This window comes from Pleuronectes platessa, chromosome 9, assembly GCF_947347685.1.
Source record: "Pleuronectes platessa chromosome 9, fPlePla1.1, whole genome shotgun sequence".
Taxonomy (NCBI): Eukaryota; Metazoa; Chordata; class Actinopteri; order Pleuronectiformes; family Pleuronectidae; genus Pleuronectes; species Pleuronectes platessa.
In genome coordinates this window covers 12,270,833-12,287,189 of record NC_070634.1, presented here as the reverse complement: position 1 = coordinate 12,287,189, position 16,357 = coordinate 12,270,833, and the positions used below count along the sequence as shown (strand labels likewise).

At 44.6% G+C, this 16,357-nt stretch overlaps 1 protein-coding gene across 1 annotated transcript in view; it reads right to left on the bottom strand.

Moving 5' to 3' along the window:
* Nucleotides 1-5,547: 5,547 nt before the first annotated feature.
* Nucleotides 5,548-16,357, bottom strand: part of rgl1 (ral guanine nucleotide dissociation stimulator-like 1) — a 21,626-nt gene continuing 10,816 nt past the window's right edge. Inside the window, exons 2-18 of the mRNA XM_053430197.1 lie at nt 15,443-15,553; nt 13,297-13,505; nt 13,094-13,168; nt 12,743-12,933; nt 12,517-12,641; nt 12,128-12,343; nt 11,945-12,048; nt 11,717-11,801; nt 10,943-11,032; nt 10,546-10,632; nt 10,218-10,250; nt 9,969-10,090; nt 9,519-9,608; nt 9,168-9,354; nt 7,786-8,034; nt 7,583-7,697; nt 5,548-7,314 (exon numbers count right to left, since the gene is read on the bottom strand). Of these exons, the coding sequence (XP_053286172.1) occupies nt 7,127-7,314; nt 7,583-7,697; nt 7,786-8,034; nt 9,168-9,354; nt 9,519-9,608; nt 9,969-10,090; nt 10,218-10,250; nt 10,546-10,632; nt 10,943-11,032; nt 11,717-11,801; nt 11,945-12,048; nt 12,128-12,343; nt 12,517-12,641; nt 12,743-12,933; nt 13,094-13,168; nt 13,297-13,505; nt 15,443-15,553 (2,277 nt within the window). The 3' untranslated portion in view covers nt 5,548-7,126. The remainder of the gene's footprint in view (nt 7,315-7,582; nt 7,698-7,785; nt 8,035-9,167; nt 9,355-9,518; nt 9,609-9,968; nt 10,091-10,217; nt 10,251-10,545; nt 10,633-10,942; nt 11,033-11,716; nt 11,802-11,944; nt 12,049-12,127; nt 12,344-12,516; nt 12,642-12,742; nt 12,934-13,093; nt 13,169-13,296; nt 13,506-15,442; nt 15,554-16,357) is intronic.

The window sequence follows — 16,357 nt, the reverse complement described above, 5'->3', positions numbered from 1 at the left end:
TGAGAGGCCCTATTGAATCTGTAAGGATTTTTATTATTATTATTATTATTATTATTATTATTATTATTATTTCCCTTTGGGGGGCTTTTTCAGGGTCTAGACATGCTCAAAAAGTTATGAAACTTTGCAGGAAATTCAAGGTCTGCGGATATTTTAGTATTCTGGAGTAATTGGAATTGGGCGTGGCAAAATGGCTCTACAGCGCCCCCTGGAACCAGCCCCTAGGTTTCCACATAACGGATTTTCATCAAAATCTGGATATAGGTGTATCGTGACCAGTCATGAAAAAAAGTCTCATGGAGCATTATGAAAAACGCAACAGGAAGTCCGCCATTTTGCTTTTAGTGGCCATTTTGGCAATATCCCACATTTTTACTTTTACGTACTTGTCCCAGGGCTTTCATCAGATCAACTTCAAATTCAGATGAGTGTCATCACAACAAGATGGAGATAAAAAATGATTGAGGGATTTTTTTTTTATCACACCGTGTGACCGTGGCATGGCGTTAAAAATTGGTTACACGCCATCAAAACACGGGCATCTGTATCTCGGACATACATGTTCCAATCAAGTCCAAACTAGACATGTAAGACAATAGTCCCCGCCTGATGACATCTATGCATAAATGATGACTTAAAACCGCAGCGCCCCCTGGTGGCAACAGGAAATGTCTTGTTTTTTGCTTGTCTTACACTTGGATGAATTTCTCCTCATCCACTGACCTCAACCATGTCAAACTGTATCAAATGGGTCCCAAGACATTGACAATGAAGACATAAGATTACCGTGACTTTTCGTCAAACGCCATATGAATGGCGTGGCATTAAAGTTCATCAACTCGCCGTGAAACACGAAATTGCTGTAACTTCAGTGTTCATGATTCTATCTCTCTCAAACTACATGTGTGTAACAACAGCCCCCCCCTGAAGATATTCATATGGTTTTAAGAAATGGGCGTGGCAAAAAAACTGACCAGCGCCCCCTATAGGGCAACCCCGGCACTACGATGGCCGACATTTATACAAATCTATCGGGACATGTGTCGTTTCATAACAAACAAAAAAATATCTTGGATAGGTATGCTTGACCAAACAGGGAGGCCGCCATTTTGGATTAAGTGGCCATTTTTTTTCCATATTCCACATTTTTACTTGATGCACTTGTCCCAGGGCTTTCATCAGATTAACTTCAAATTAAGATCAGTGCCATCACAACAAGATGGAGATAAAAAGTGATTAAGAGATTGACCTTTCGTCACACCGTGTGACCGTGGCGTGGCGTCTTGAGTTTGATTAAACGCCATCAAAACACGAGGTTCTGTATCTCGGACATACATTGTCCAATCGAGTCCAAACTAGACATGTAAGACAAGGGTGCCATCCTGATGACATCTACACAGAAATTATGACTTGAAATTACAGCGCCCCCTGGTGGCTACAGGAAGTGACATGTTTTATACTTTGATGAACTGCTCCTGGCTGATTTACAATATACAGCTCAAATCAGATCAGTCAAGTCATTAGATCATGGTCAGAATTGTGACGTTTCCTCAAACCGTGTAAACATTGATGTGCGGCGAAGGATTTTCCTTCGCCAAAGGACACGATGTTATCATAACTCCACTGTGCATTGTCCTATCACTACAAAACTTCTGTCACATGGTCAGAGTCCAAGCCTGAACAGCTCTATGTGTCAATATTTCCTCAGTGTCATAGCGCCACCTACTGATTCGCCAGGAAACAGGAAGTACTTTGTTAATCCACTCTGCATTATCCAACCGGCTCCAAACTACTGACCTATGATCACAATCCTGAATAGAACAGCTCCATATATGAATATTAGTTCAGGATCATAGCGCCACCTATTGATCAGTGTGAAAATTAAGTTGCGGAAACATTGTCCAATTGACACAAAATTTCTCACGCTACATCAGAGCGCCTACTTGAACAGATCTATATGTCTGTGCGTAATAATAGTGATGGCGCCACCTACTGGCAAACCTACTGCCGCAGAGCGCAAAACGCATGCAACGTGGAGAAGTGCATGCTCGATCGATGATGTGCGCTTGGTCATCGATCGCTCTCTCCACCGACCGCAACAGGCTTCAACGTGCGGGTGCTCGGGCCCGCAAGTGCTACAACGTAGCCCTAGTTTATCTTTATACTTACTCTGATTGTTTTTCCACTTCACATTTGGATACAAATGAAATGTGTCATAGGACTGAATAATTATGTTCTATCATTATATGTCTGGTTTAAAATATGAACAGAAGTTAAATAGCACATAATAAGGTCGGTAGTGTTTTGTCTGTGGAGGAGTGGAACCATAGGCAATACAACGAGTTGGGATGTGTTAAATACAGTGTCTGTGGGATGATGGAAGAACGATGACAGGAGCTTCATGAACACATGAGAAGCTTTCGTTTAAAAAGAGAACTGTCTTTTATTCAACTGTGTGACTCTCTGGTGTAGCACAGGTGGTAATCCTTTGTTACCGACTTATTTTCTGTTTTTAGAGATTCTGTCTTTTATCCAAAAATTGAAAAGAACAAGAGGCTAATAAAACGTATCGACAGATTAATAATGAATATGACTCTTTTGCTCTTTTTGAAGATATTGCCACCTTACAGACACTGGTCCCTAATATTCTAACCATCTCAGTCCTTGTGTTCAGTGAATGAAAACACGTCTAAAGGCCTCACAGGGCTGCATGAGACAGATCCAAGTAACGCTGGGGTTAAAGTTGAGTAAAAGAGTCTTTAATTTTCTAATCTGTGTCGGGATGTGCTTATTGTCAACTGAGCCATCAAAGATGTTCAAATGATTCGTTTTAAAGGAATCCGTAGGACTCAGGTCTGTCCCAGCTCCCTCCCCTCACTGTCTGCCATGTTGAGTTGTTTGAAAACAGGGACAGATGGATTGTAAGCTGCACTCGCCCTTCTCCCCCCTCAACACACACATTTGTGCCAGCTCTTTTTCAATGGGCTACATAAACAATCTGGTGGCCCACTCAAATGCTCTTACGGATTATAAGCAGCTGCATCCCTCTGTCTAAAGGCGAAGTCAGTGCAGCCTGACCCACTGCGTCCAGCACAAGCACCTCCCGCACACACTCGTGATCTGACTCTCACACTGACCTCAGAACTGAAACCCTTTCATGTTGACATGCATCAGAGGGAATTTGCTGAGCTCGCTCTCGCCAACGGAAGACTGAAGACTTGTGAAGTCGAGAGCTGTTTCTGAATGTAGTGGTCTGGTGAAGCTGTCGACTAATGGTAGTCAGATACTGGCCCCCGGGCCTTTTCTGGGCCTCCTGCATGCACAGTTATTGCTATCAATAATAACATAATTAATAGCAATACCATCTATGGATATCATTCTTATTATCACTATAACAACCAGTCTGCTCCCAGATTTAATCCTTAAGGCACTTGTTTTATTTAATAGGTTAATTCCAAAATAAATCAATATAAGACAAAATATATATGTGTATATGTATATATGTATATATATATATATATATATATATATCTTTCACTGTACCTGGTAGTTGCTGGTACTGCCACTGACCCATGTTAACAGAGTTGGCCCCTGGTCGAACCTGTTCAGCCCTACTCAAGATGCACTGTATATCAGTTTGAGAATTAGAGAAACATGTGTTATACATAACTCGCATAAATGCTACAGATTCTATCAGTGGCTGATGTGACCTTGTTTATCCTCAGAGTTTAACAGGCCTACAAGAGGAAACAAACCGGGAACCTTGAGTCGACTGATACATTTCGAATGTGTCAGTGACCTGATGACCTGACTGTGACACACGGCTGCGGATATCCTCTAAAGACTGCAGTGCCTGTTTATAAAAAACGGATGATATGAGAATAGTGCAGAGTCGGCAGATGTCACAAAGTATGATGTGGCAGCAGACCAACGTGGCTTTAAGCAAAACACAATTTCTTATTTCCAACTTCAGTGTTGTGTTGCATTATTTATTTCAGGTCGGCCCGAAGGCCTGCTGAGTTTATTACTTGCTTTTGTTTCTCGTAAGGGAACCTTTTACTCTGTACAGCTCTCACTAACAGAATTACCTATTGTCTTCTTTGTGTGGCTATCAAATTATCAGACAGGGCTTATACTGTATAAACTGAACAAGCAATGTCCTCATTATTGTTATATGTAGCTGATATTGGGTCTATTTGTTCAGTTGGTGAGAGACCATCCATCTGTGCGTGTACGGCTGTAACACGAGGCTCACTGTAATGAACCAGCTCGTCAAATGTGCACTCCCACGGGAGCAGAAGCCTTTTGTTGCCCTCAAGTAAGCACTTAATGCAGAGCAGCCACCTGTTGAAGCTCAATAACAAACACCGTCAGTGCCTGAGTGAAAATCTGAGTGCCATGAAATCAAATTCAATAAAAAGCTGAAGGTGATTAAAGGCCTCTTCTCTGCCCACTATCTGTGAAATCGATAAAACAAAAATGTGTAAAAATTAAATGGATTAAAGATCTGATGACAGCAGCCAAAGACCCTGGTTTCTGAAAATAGAGAAATTCTTTCCTCATTATAAATAATGCAGGGAGGAACCAGTGTTTTCACGTCAACAACTTATATCCGAGTAAAACATCTGAGTCCTAAGGAGGCAAAACAAGGATTCATCCTTCCATCCATCCTTCCATCCTTCATCCATCCTTCATCCATCTATTCATTATCTGTACCACTTCTCCTTTGAGAGTCACAGGGGGAGCTGGAGCCAATCCCAGCTGACATTGTGCGAGAGGTGGGGTTCACCTTGGACTAGTCGCCATTGTATCACTGGGCCATCATACAGTGACAAACAACCAGTCCCACTCACATTCACACCTACGGTCAATTTAGAGTCTCCCACTAACCTAACCCTAATCTGCATGTCTTTGGACTGTGGCAGGAAGCCGGAGTACCCAGATAAATCTCATGTAAATATGGAGTGAACATGCAACACACAGCGAGTGCTGCTCAATCCCAAATTTGACGGAATAAACTTTAAATTATTTTGTTTGACTAGCACGGCAAACTTCACTTCAGGAAAGGAAGGTCATGACTGCTGCACTTAAGTCAGCAGAAATGTCTTCCACTCAGCAAAATGACTTGGGCTGCGTCCAGAACAGCCTCTGGTCCTTTCATCGACAATGTCAATCCTGACAGGACCGAGCATGTTGTCCATCAGGATACAAGGGGAAACTGACAGAGGCTGAGAGCTGCTGCCTTCATTCAGCCACAGCTGCACAGGGAACATGAGAAGAGCTTTGATTGGTTGAATAAATGTACATTAAAAATGTAATTTGAATGTTAAAAATCACATGATAGAGGGTGTTTATCAGTTTACCCAAACTCAATGTGGGTGACCATCTGTGAGAAAATCTTTTTAGGGAGCAAATTGATCTTTTGGGATAATACAATGCAATTAGCTCTTTAATACATGATGGGACTTGATTATTAAAGGGCTTTTGTTGTGAGGAGTAGGATTTTGAATTCTATTCTGAAATCAAAAACACACAGGACAATCATCATAATAATGATAATAATTTATTTATTCAGGTAGAAGAAAAGTCTTTGGCAGTGAAGAACACAGGAGCTGGGGGGGATGTTTGGAAATGAAGTGCTGCATGGAGACAGGCGATCGGGGCGACAGCGAAACAGCTCATTGTGATATCAACCGAGGAGCCTGAACTGGTTGCACGAAATCATGGCACAGTAGAGTGACGTTGTAGAAACTACGAGCGTTAACCTGCACATGTGAACGGCTGATGGAGTGTTGGTGATTTGGTGCTGGAAATAAGGGGTTTGACCATGGGACAAATAAAGGGGGTTTTACTGCATAAGGAGGCTTCTGTGAGTATAATGAGCTGAAGAGGTAAATAATTTCCAAATGCATCACAGTAAAAAATTTGCACTGGCTAAAACATGACACTTTCTGACTTCAACAACATTTAAAATCCTCCATCAGTCTCCAATCTGGCTTCTATTCTGGCCTGAATTGTGTAATAAAAACATATAAAAAATACAAAAAAATAGTAATTCATTTTGTGAAGAGGGACAAAGCCACTCATTCTTATGTATTCACATCGGCATCTCCGACCAACGGACAAGTGCAGCTCTGTAGTTCATATAATGAAGGGCAGAGAGGTACGAGTGTGCATCAGTTTGACACAATGTGAACGGTGCTTTCCATTTCAGTGCGACACTTTCCTTCCTTTCCTCTCCTGTCCACCTGTTCTTCTTTTTTTTCTTCAAACAAGCACAAGTGGGTACAGCAGCACAAATTGCATCTCAGCGCCCTGAAGACAGGGCTGGTAAGGCCATTGCGTGGAGGACTTGTTAAAACCAAGTACTGGAACCAATCAGAACGAGCGCAAAACAACGCAGCATTCTTCACACAGCTCACAATATGAGAGGGGCTGAATTCACTGTGCACACTGTGCACAGGGCAGACATGGCGGGTCCACATGTCCAACTAGGGGGAAATAATGACATCACAGCTCCTGTCAATCAGTTCATCAATATCATTCAGATCACTGTCAGAGGTCCACTCAGTCATCAATAAAGGCAACAGGACTGACTCAGTCCATCTCTCCTTCTGATCCACCTTCTCTTTCTGCTTTCTCTTCTTTAACGAGAACAGTTATTACTCAGCTAAACAGGCGTCACAGGACAAGAAGAAGAACATTTCAGAATACTGTTGGAGGTCAGGAGTTTGGCTACTCCCACATGTGCAAAAAACCTGTCGTCGTAAAGAGCAAATGCCACTAGGGGTCGCTGTATCACTCTATCACAGGCATCACTAGTAAAATTAAGCATAGTCCCACTGGCACAGCAGTCCATTACACATCCAAGGTCTATCTTAAGGCAGGGGGCAAAGGGATGGCACTGTTCAGGAGGATCAAAATAAGAGTCATGGTGAAGCTCCTTCAAAAGTTTTATAGCTCATTGGGATCAATCTGATGCTTGTGGAAAATCCTGCATCGCTTCCTCAAGTCCATTTTGTTCTGCAGAGGCTCCCGTAACCCAACCCCTAATATCCACTTCATGCCCTCTGTGTTGTCCTGGGTCAGGGGTATAAGGGCGAACTGCTGGGCCACGACAGTCTGGTCACAGCGTGACTTTGCTGAGTCGAAGCGAGAGGCTGGAGCGGTGCTGGGTCCGCGGGAGTGTGGAGCTGCACCGGCTCCGCAACTGGACCGGCCGACCTGCTGTGCCCCGCACCCGCAGCAGGAAGTCGAAGTTAGCTGAGGTGTTCATGGCATAAAAGACATTGGCGTTGTCTGGGATCACTAGCTCTGTTGGACATAACAGAGGACAAGGCAGGTTTAGAAAAGGAACTTCACTAAATTATTATGATGACATTTTTTTGCTTCATAAAGCAGCAGCAATGTTTGCTGAACCTAAATCTCTATATACTGTCTATGATGTAATCTGAGTAACAAGGCTTCACACAGTTTTAAAAAGAGACCTCCCATTGATCATCCAAGAATTGTAATGAACCTCAGAGGATTCAGCAGGAGGAAAAATAATAAGCTTCAATTTGACAGCAGACCCGTGTTTTACCTCTCTCCTCAGAGATGACTTGTACCAGCTCGTATCCTTCCCCCGGCTCCACCTCCAGGTTGTGCTTCGCCATTGCTCTGGAAATGACGGCTCGGGTCTTGTCTTGATTGGTCAACTATTTAAAGGATGGAAAGAAAATGAAGTCATACAGGGTTTAACGAAAAACAGTGTTACACAATCAACACAAACACTAATTTACTCACCAGGATGCTTTTGTAGAGATTCCCGTTGCCGTGCTCCAGACTGACTCGTATGATGCAGGCGTCCTGGGCCTGGGTGTTATACGTTGGGGTTTGGCTCGGGGAACTGGGGGACAGGGGCGTGAGCGAGAGGGAGCGCCGGTGGGTGCAGGCGGGCCCCGGCAGGGGAGAGGCCGGGGTCATGGAGACACTGGCTGTCGACGAGCTGGTGTCCATGGAGTGGAGTGAATTACACGAGGAGGATTCTGAAAGCTGAGGAGACGAGAGGGAGGTCACATACAGAGAGATGGAAACATTAACTCATAAATCATTTTAACATACAGCGAAGATTGAATCTCTGACAATCTGATGTGCAGCTATTTTGGGCATCAGTAGACAAAATGTCACATAAACAATACTGGTTTCTTTATCTTATTCTTCACAAATGACATTTATTTTTTACAACTAGAAGGACAATCAGGAGAGCGCATGTCTCCACCAACAGTCCCCTTATGAAACAATATTTAGATAACACTAGACCCAGATTTATTTGGATTTGCCCCAAATGACTCACCCATAACAATCCGTCCCCTGAACATGCCATGTTTATTGTCATTATGGTCTATGAATTATTCTCTGAGAAACCAAACATAGAACTGCCCCCGTGATCTGGATCTGCTTCTAAATGTAATGGGTTCTTTTGCGACCCACAACTCATCCTTCCAGGTTTCATGATTAGGGAACAGTAGTTTTTTGCATAATATTGCTTAAAATATAACCAAATAACAAACAGACATACAGGGGTGAAACCTATCCTCCTTGGTGGAAGTAAAAAATGGGAAAATATCAAATATTTCCATTAGAAACGTGTCTTTTGTGATTAGCATGTGTCACAAGTTTATGTTTTGATGAATTAGTTCAACAACTGATCTTCATTTTCCTCACCAGAATCATCTAGTGGCAGAATAGGTTCAGGGTGTTTAATCATCTATTATTAAAACATTATATTTCCAGAAAGGACATCATTTTTTGGAAAGTCTGCAGCTGGGCCCACTTTCACCTCTAACTTAACAAAAAGCTGAACTACAGATATTCAGTATATATAATGTTATGTTTCCCGTGTTGGGCAAGTTGGTGGTTATGTAAATTACTCTGTTAATATATTTTATTAGGGTTTTAAACTCAACACAATCTTTAATCTTCTTTCTGTTTAATCTATTAGATCCAGTCTGGGACCATTAATCAACAGATAAAGATTATAAATTAACCAGCATTAATTCTACAGCCTACTTTTATCTGTTGGCTCCAGTCGAGTCTTACGGGGGCAAACTAAAATTAGGATCAAATGATTTATACAAAGGAAGAAGATTAATAATAATAGATTAATGTTATATGTCACCACCCACCTTGTTTTGCTGGGAGTCGGAGGTGTGAGTCGTGGGCGTGAGACCTTCACTGTCTGAGGGGCTGCTGGAGTCACTGGAGGACACACTGACGGAGTCCATGCTCTCCCCTGAGCTGCCAGTGGGAGGCGATCGCGGCATCTCTCTGACCGGAGAATGGGCTGAGTTATTGTCTGGCCCAAGAAACAGCCTGAGAAGAAGAGGGACACAGTTATCAGACAATAAAAGTGAATAGGTCACAGACATGCAGGGCATGAATATAAGAGTGAGACACGTCCGAGCCGAGGAAAAGTATCTTCAACTCAATATGATCCATTCACAGTAGAATGAACATCTGTGCTCTGATGTACTCACAGGCTGAGTCTCTTCACCATGCTTTTTCGAGGTTTGGGTGAAGTCGGACTGCTATCGCCAAGCCCCTCGATCTCACAGGACAGAGAGTAGCTGCAAGAAAGAACGTGAATAGTACAACTTAACATAAGAACCGTTATCGAATCATGTGCTCAGTGGCTTTAGGAACAGTGTAATCTCAGAAAGGTTCAATGAAAGAGAAAGTCTAAGGAGAAAAACGAAAAGAGTGAGAAAAGGGAGAGAGGTCACAGAGTAACGACAACAAGTACGAGGGGTCGGTGGGGAGTGAAGACGTGACATAAGAACAGCAGGGAGAGGCGAGGACAACGTGGAGAAAGAAGCTGCCATTGTGCGTCTCTTAACAATGGATCCAACAGACCATGACCTCAAACTCTTATGTGCTCATTATCTGATGGGTAATGGTGCGATGGCGAGAGAGAAAGTGCTCATTACCTCTCCTCCTCGCTGAGCTGGGGGTGGTTTTTAAACCAGCGCAGGAAACTGGGCTCCGCAAACAGACAGTAGCTGTTACAGGCCGACTGAAGCAGCTTGATCTGAGCGATCAGCTCAAACTCCTGCAGAGACAGAGAGAGAAAACCACCTTCGTTAGATTGGGTCTGACGAGCTCATCGTGTGATAACTGTCGTACATATAACCCTGTGAGGAGGGGGGGGGGGGGGGTCGGACTGCAGCTGCACTCACCCTGCGTCTCTTCTCGAAGTTGATCAGACCACCCTGCGGAGGACACAAAGAGCACGCTGTCAGACCCCGAACATCACATACCAGCGGCCGCTTAGACAAACAGCATTAGGTGGGCCACTCCAGAAATGGGCCGGCAAAATTCCCCACACTCACACGGAAACTTGGAGCCCAGCTTTCTGACGGTGGTTACACAGACAGACTCTCAGATCTGCCGAGTTGTGTAAGCTCTCACACACACACCCTCTCCAATATCGAAAGGCGCACACAGCTGCCAACAGGCACACACACACACACACTCAGCAGGTGTTGGGGGAGTTGTTTTTCCTACCTCCACTAGGTCCGGCAGGGCCGTGTCCAACATGGTCAGGTCGGTAAGAAACGTCCCCAAGTAGGGTATCGTTCCTTGCATTGCTCCCTGTGAGGAAAGAGTTATTCAATTACTTTAACGGCCGAGTAAATTCACTGCGATGCCACATAATAAAGTCAGAGATTTATTTCCACTGCGAGAGGGCGAGGAGAGCTTGTAAATCACAACAGAGGCTTAATGCAAGTACAGCGCAAAGTGCATTGGGTAAACAATGTTAACCACGTGGCTTCATCCTACTGGAGCGGCTTGAGCTCACTTTGCAGTACACTGCTTTGAAGGAATGTGTTGTTTGAAATGACAGAGCTCTGAAAAGACATTAATTCGTCTGGCACTGGTTGTTAAAGCACTTTTGTCTCACCATCTCCCTCTGCAGCAGGAGCCTCTTGTGGGTGCGTTTCTGGTGCTCCTTGGCGCAGCTCTCCAGACTGGCAAACTTTGAAGTGCCTTCCTGTGGGGCGAACAGAGAGAAAGGCTTCAGCGCTCGAGAATCTAGCGAGTGAACGAGCAAATGTTTCCAGGATTTTCACAGATCAAAAGCCGGGAACATCTACAAAGTTTAAACTGTATTTATTTTCTTTACAGAGAATGCTGAGTCTACAACTGCTTTTTTTAGACAGGGGCTCCAGCAAGCGAACAGATTTATCCTTTCACATATGAACAATGCAGCAGGAGCTGGTCTGTGTCCCACACATTCACAACAACAGGAACATGTCAGGGAAGGGGTGGAGCCTGGGAAGAGCATGCAGGACATGGCGTAAACATTTTGCTGCGGAGATCATTTGTTTTTGTTTATCTTTGTATGCCCTTATGGCCAAAGCTCTAGAACCTGGTTATTTTTCCAAGTTGACATTTGCGTTGGGTTCGATCTCTTTATCATCCTCAGATATTTTGATTGTTTTTGTTGTTTTAATTCCAATTTTGCCTCATGTGGATTTTCCTGCTGTAATCTCTCATGTGCTCACTTAGATATTTTCTCTAAATTTTACTCAGACTGGCAGAAACATTTGGAGAAAATGTCCAGATCACCTGACTTGAACATTTTCGGTCTTACATACCACCCTTCCAGAAGATTTCCGAAAGCAGCTTATATTCAAGCTTCAGATTCCTCAGACATGATAAAGTGAGAACTCACCCTCATGAGTAGCTCTCTGCTCGTCAGGTAGTTGTTGTGGTCGGAGAAAATGTCCGACAGCTCCTCAAACGTCTGCATGCTGTCTCTGCATCGAACACAGACTCAGGTTAGCTTAGGATTGCGTGCACACCAGCTAAAATACATAAACATCCGAATTCTGTCAAAAGGCTGTTTCTTCTACCGAAACCCGCTGAGATTATCTGCATAGTTGAGAAACTGGGGGCTTACTTGTGCACACAGGCCCATACTCTTTTCAGCCTGTACAGAGGATTGGACTGCAGTGCCGACACAATGGCTCGCAGAGATGAGAAGTTCTTGCGTATTCGACATTCCTGTAACAGAAGATCAGCACAGGTCAGTCAGGAATCCACTGTTGTTACTGAAGGTTTGAAATTGTGTGTTTCACCCCACCTGAGCGATGTCTATCCAGCGCTGGATGACCCGCGCTCTGACGTGCGGCCGGATCTGTTTGTGTTTGAGCACGGTGCTGACCACGCAGGCCGCCACGGCGTTGAACTGAGTGATGGTGGCTCTAACGCTGGGAGCACTGTGCTTGTTCTGCTTCTTATCCCTCTGAGACCAGATGGAGCCCAGGCAGTGGTGGGGCACAACCTTTTTAAACAGCAGCTGGAGCAGGAAAAACAAGCCGATGTTAGTGTGACAACACTGTAACAACATTGCAGGGATGTAACCTGCGATGTAACACACACACACACACACACACACACACACACACACACACACAGACACACACACACAGCCTCCTCTCCCCTGTGTCCAGCACATTTCCCTCCACTCACTGCGTCCATGTAGGTCAGCTGCTCGGCCACCAGGTCTGCATCAAACGACAGGAAGTCCTCCTGGACCTCGATCTCCACTTCCTCCTCCTCCCCCAGGCAGAAAGAACTGTTGCCATGGAAACCAGCTAAAAGCAGGTAAACAGGGTTGATTTGGAATTCTCTACCTGAGATGAGAATCTAAAGCTCTACTGTGGAGAATAGAAATAAAAGATGTTTCGTTAGTTACCATCAGAGTCGTCCATGCCGGCCTGACTCTGCAGCTGCTCCAGCAGACCCTGCGCCCGTCTCAGGGCCTCGGAGCCGGGCAGGGCCATACGCAGGTAGTCCATCAGCCTGTGGAGAGAGGGGTACTCGGGAGGCTCCTGGAAGTCGTCAGGACACTGGTCCAGCCAGGCACGCAGGATGGAGGCCAAGGCACTGTGGAGACCGCAGGGAAAAGTTAAAGTGTTTAGAGAGCAGGCAGTGACAGGAGAACAGCTGAGATACATTAGAAATACTGCAGATTACAACAATACAACGATAGAGGACTGTGTATATGAAATTAACAGAGATGTCTATATATAGAAATGTATCTCACTTCCTGATGGCTCCTCTGCTTTCAGATCCTCGACATCTGTCTGTGTCTTGTTCATTTTCCTCAGTGCATCCATATCTGCAGCAGAGAATGAGGAGAATGCATAATAAAATACATATATACATATATTAATATATATATAAACCACAACAATGTAAAGTCAGTACATTATTTGTGGCTTTTTATAACACCTCACTCGTGCCTACCTGTCTAGCAGGAGGCGCAGCACAGTCTGTGTGCTGGTGAAGGCTCTGTACGTGGACAGGAAGATGGAGGTGTAGGTGAGGTCGTTGTCTCCAAATGCCGTCAGCAGCGTCTCCACCAGTCGCTCCAGCGTTCCAGCGCGGATGCTGCGGATCTTGCAGGTTTCCAGTTGGCTCACTGTGTGGCCGGGAGGCAGACGATCACCTTCCGCCTGAACACGGATATTTGTACACAGTTAAATAAGGTTTTGCAGTGACTGCCAACAGTCTGTGTTTTGGGCTTTGAGTGCATGTAGTTCATTTCATCCGCCATATTTTCATGGCTGGATTAGCACAAAACTTGGTGAAGTTTGGTTCCGATTTGGATAAGAGGCAGGATTTATTTTCACTTTCTTTGCGATACAGAGCATTTAATGACAGTTTCGTAGATTTCCCCTGGATCTTGATGAAACATTTAGGGAACTGATATCTATGACTGTGTGAAATGTGGTGCAGCTTGATTGCATGAATTTAGGGGGGACCGTTGGTGGAGGTATGTACGTGACATCCTATTTCGTTGATTCATTCCTGTGATGTGCATTCACTTGACATCTGAGAACAGGTAAGCTCCAAACTGTTAAACAACAGGAGTCAGACAATTCAATGATAGGAGTGAGACAATTTAATGGAGGACCAGGTGAATGAATGGAGAGCCGAAGCAATGAAGACAACAGTGACCTATATTTCATTCTCAGTTGTCCAGATGTATCCGACTATTATGCTTTCTTGTCTGTGAGGAAACACACTGAGCCGAGCTACACAACGAGCAGAGAGGGAGGAGAGGAAGAGGTGGCAGAGACACGGAAAGAGAGAAAGAGAGAGAGAGACCTTGGTAAAGTTAGCTCACTACAACAGGAAACGCTCCAATCTGCTTTTAATCACAGCGGGCCCCTCCTCCACCGTCCCTCCAGACAGAGAGGAGGACAGCAGCAGAGCCAAGTTCCCCCAACAAAACCCCGCTGATAACAGCTCAGGACACGGCACAAACATGATTATTTATCTGTGCGAGGTGGCCCGCCGTGCACTCACACAGATGGGGAATTTACAAAACATTAAACTCTACCAATTCTGCAACCGAATCCGCTAATTACTACACACACTGTAAACATACACAGAGCACAAGCCTGTAATCCCACTGATTGTAATTGCTGTTATTCGCTGACAATTGACTGTTTGGAGTAAATACGCTGATGGGATTGCTGCTGCTGTAGAAAGTAGCCATGTTGTTTTAATTAGATGGAGTAGAGCTGGCCGCTTCTATCGCTGTCAATACATCAATACAGTCTTGAAGCCTCCGAGCTAGTTCTTCTCTCATGAGCCGGTCTCCAAACGTAGAACAAACCTTTTTTTTTTATCCTCGCAAACACAGCGAAACCTCATATATCCGACTTTCTGTCAACTCCTGCATTCTTGTAGTTGTTGCAGAGAAAACCGGGGATAATACCTCTAATTGGCCCCTCAGTGTAGTATAATAATACACTGCGTAACATCTTATTATGCTGATATAAACAGCACGGAGGAGGAAACAGTAATGCCTCATATGCGCTGAAAAAAAAACTGCACAACTCAAGGGAAAACTTTTAATACCCCCACTTTTTTTTTTGTCATAGCAGCATTTCATAAAACACCGCCGTACAAAGGAGTGAGCCGTTTCAATGTTGGCAGCCGGAGAAGTCAGGAAATCACATGCTTTGGCTGAACAGCCCCGGTCTGGGGAAGCTGTTGATTTTCAGCGTGCAGTGTAAAAGGTGTAGTCTGAACTGAGAGATTTACAGCTCAGATGTTAGAACAACAACAGCCCCGGTGGAGCACAGGGCTGAGAGACGGCCCTCGGTTGAAAGACGCAGTCTGTCTCAAACAATAGAGATTAGCTTTTTTTTCTTTTATTAAGCTCTGGAGGATGCACACAACTCATTGGGTTGTTTTCATAATCCATCTGCACATGATAAGTTCCACATTAGAACCTGTTCCACTATAAATAAACCTGTGGGGTTTACCATTTTTATCACAACGGGTTGAGAAAGTGGGAAAAGGTTTTGTATAATCCGTTTCACCGGGGCTCAGCATCAGCTGTGTCACAGTGTGAGACGTCAGTGAGGCCTCTACTCACCCCCAGCCATCTTGCTCCCTTGTTGGCCGCCTGCTGAATCTGAACCCTCTTCAGTGTCACATTGTAGATGGCTCCTTCCTCAACTTCCTCCCCCCAGTCCTGCACCGAGCTCTGCGAGGAGAGGGAGAAAAGATATTAGGACACCTCCAGAGGAGGGGAATAAAACAAATACACAACGAATTCCTGCTCGCTGCAGAGCTATAACTTCCACAGCACATGTGATTTTGATAGGAATTTGCCTTATTGGAAACCTTAGTGAGGAAAGCAGACGGAAGAATGAGAAAACACAACCCCAGCAGTCACACAAACTAGGTAGAGAGGGACTGAGATGTTGTAAAACATCAAGAATGACCGACTACCCAACCCCCACCAATGCTGCTCGCCAGGCCTCCCTCCCTCCTTCCCTCCCCATCTTTACTCCCTCTATTAATCCCTATCCATCTCCTTCACCGTGTCTCTCTGGAGCTAAAGTCTGAGCTGACTCAAAAAACTTGAGATAAGAACCAGAATGGATGAACAGCGCCGAAATATGCGTGGAAAATGTTTCTCTGTTGATATGTCTCTGTCTGTTGTCTCAGCCTAATTACACCAGCCAAGAGAGTTTGATTACAAATCGGCGTCTCCAGAGCTCAACCACGCTAAAATCAACTTGTCAGACTAAATGGATTTGAGCTCAAGTGGCAGCAGAGGACCCATATGTGGTGAGTCTGTCTCTGGTTGTAAATCACTGATAAACAGCCGAGCGCACAAACAAATAGAGAGGGAGCAGAGAGAAATCAAAATACAAATCTCAGGCTCAGGGAGAGAGCGAGAGCAAACAGGAGATCTGCTGAGACATCAACAGACGCAGACAAAAACAGAGGCAGGGAGACAGCGAAGGAGAGGGACTGGCCAAACAGAAACAACCACGCGTGC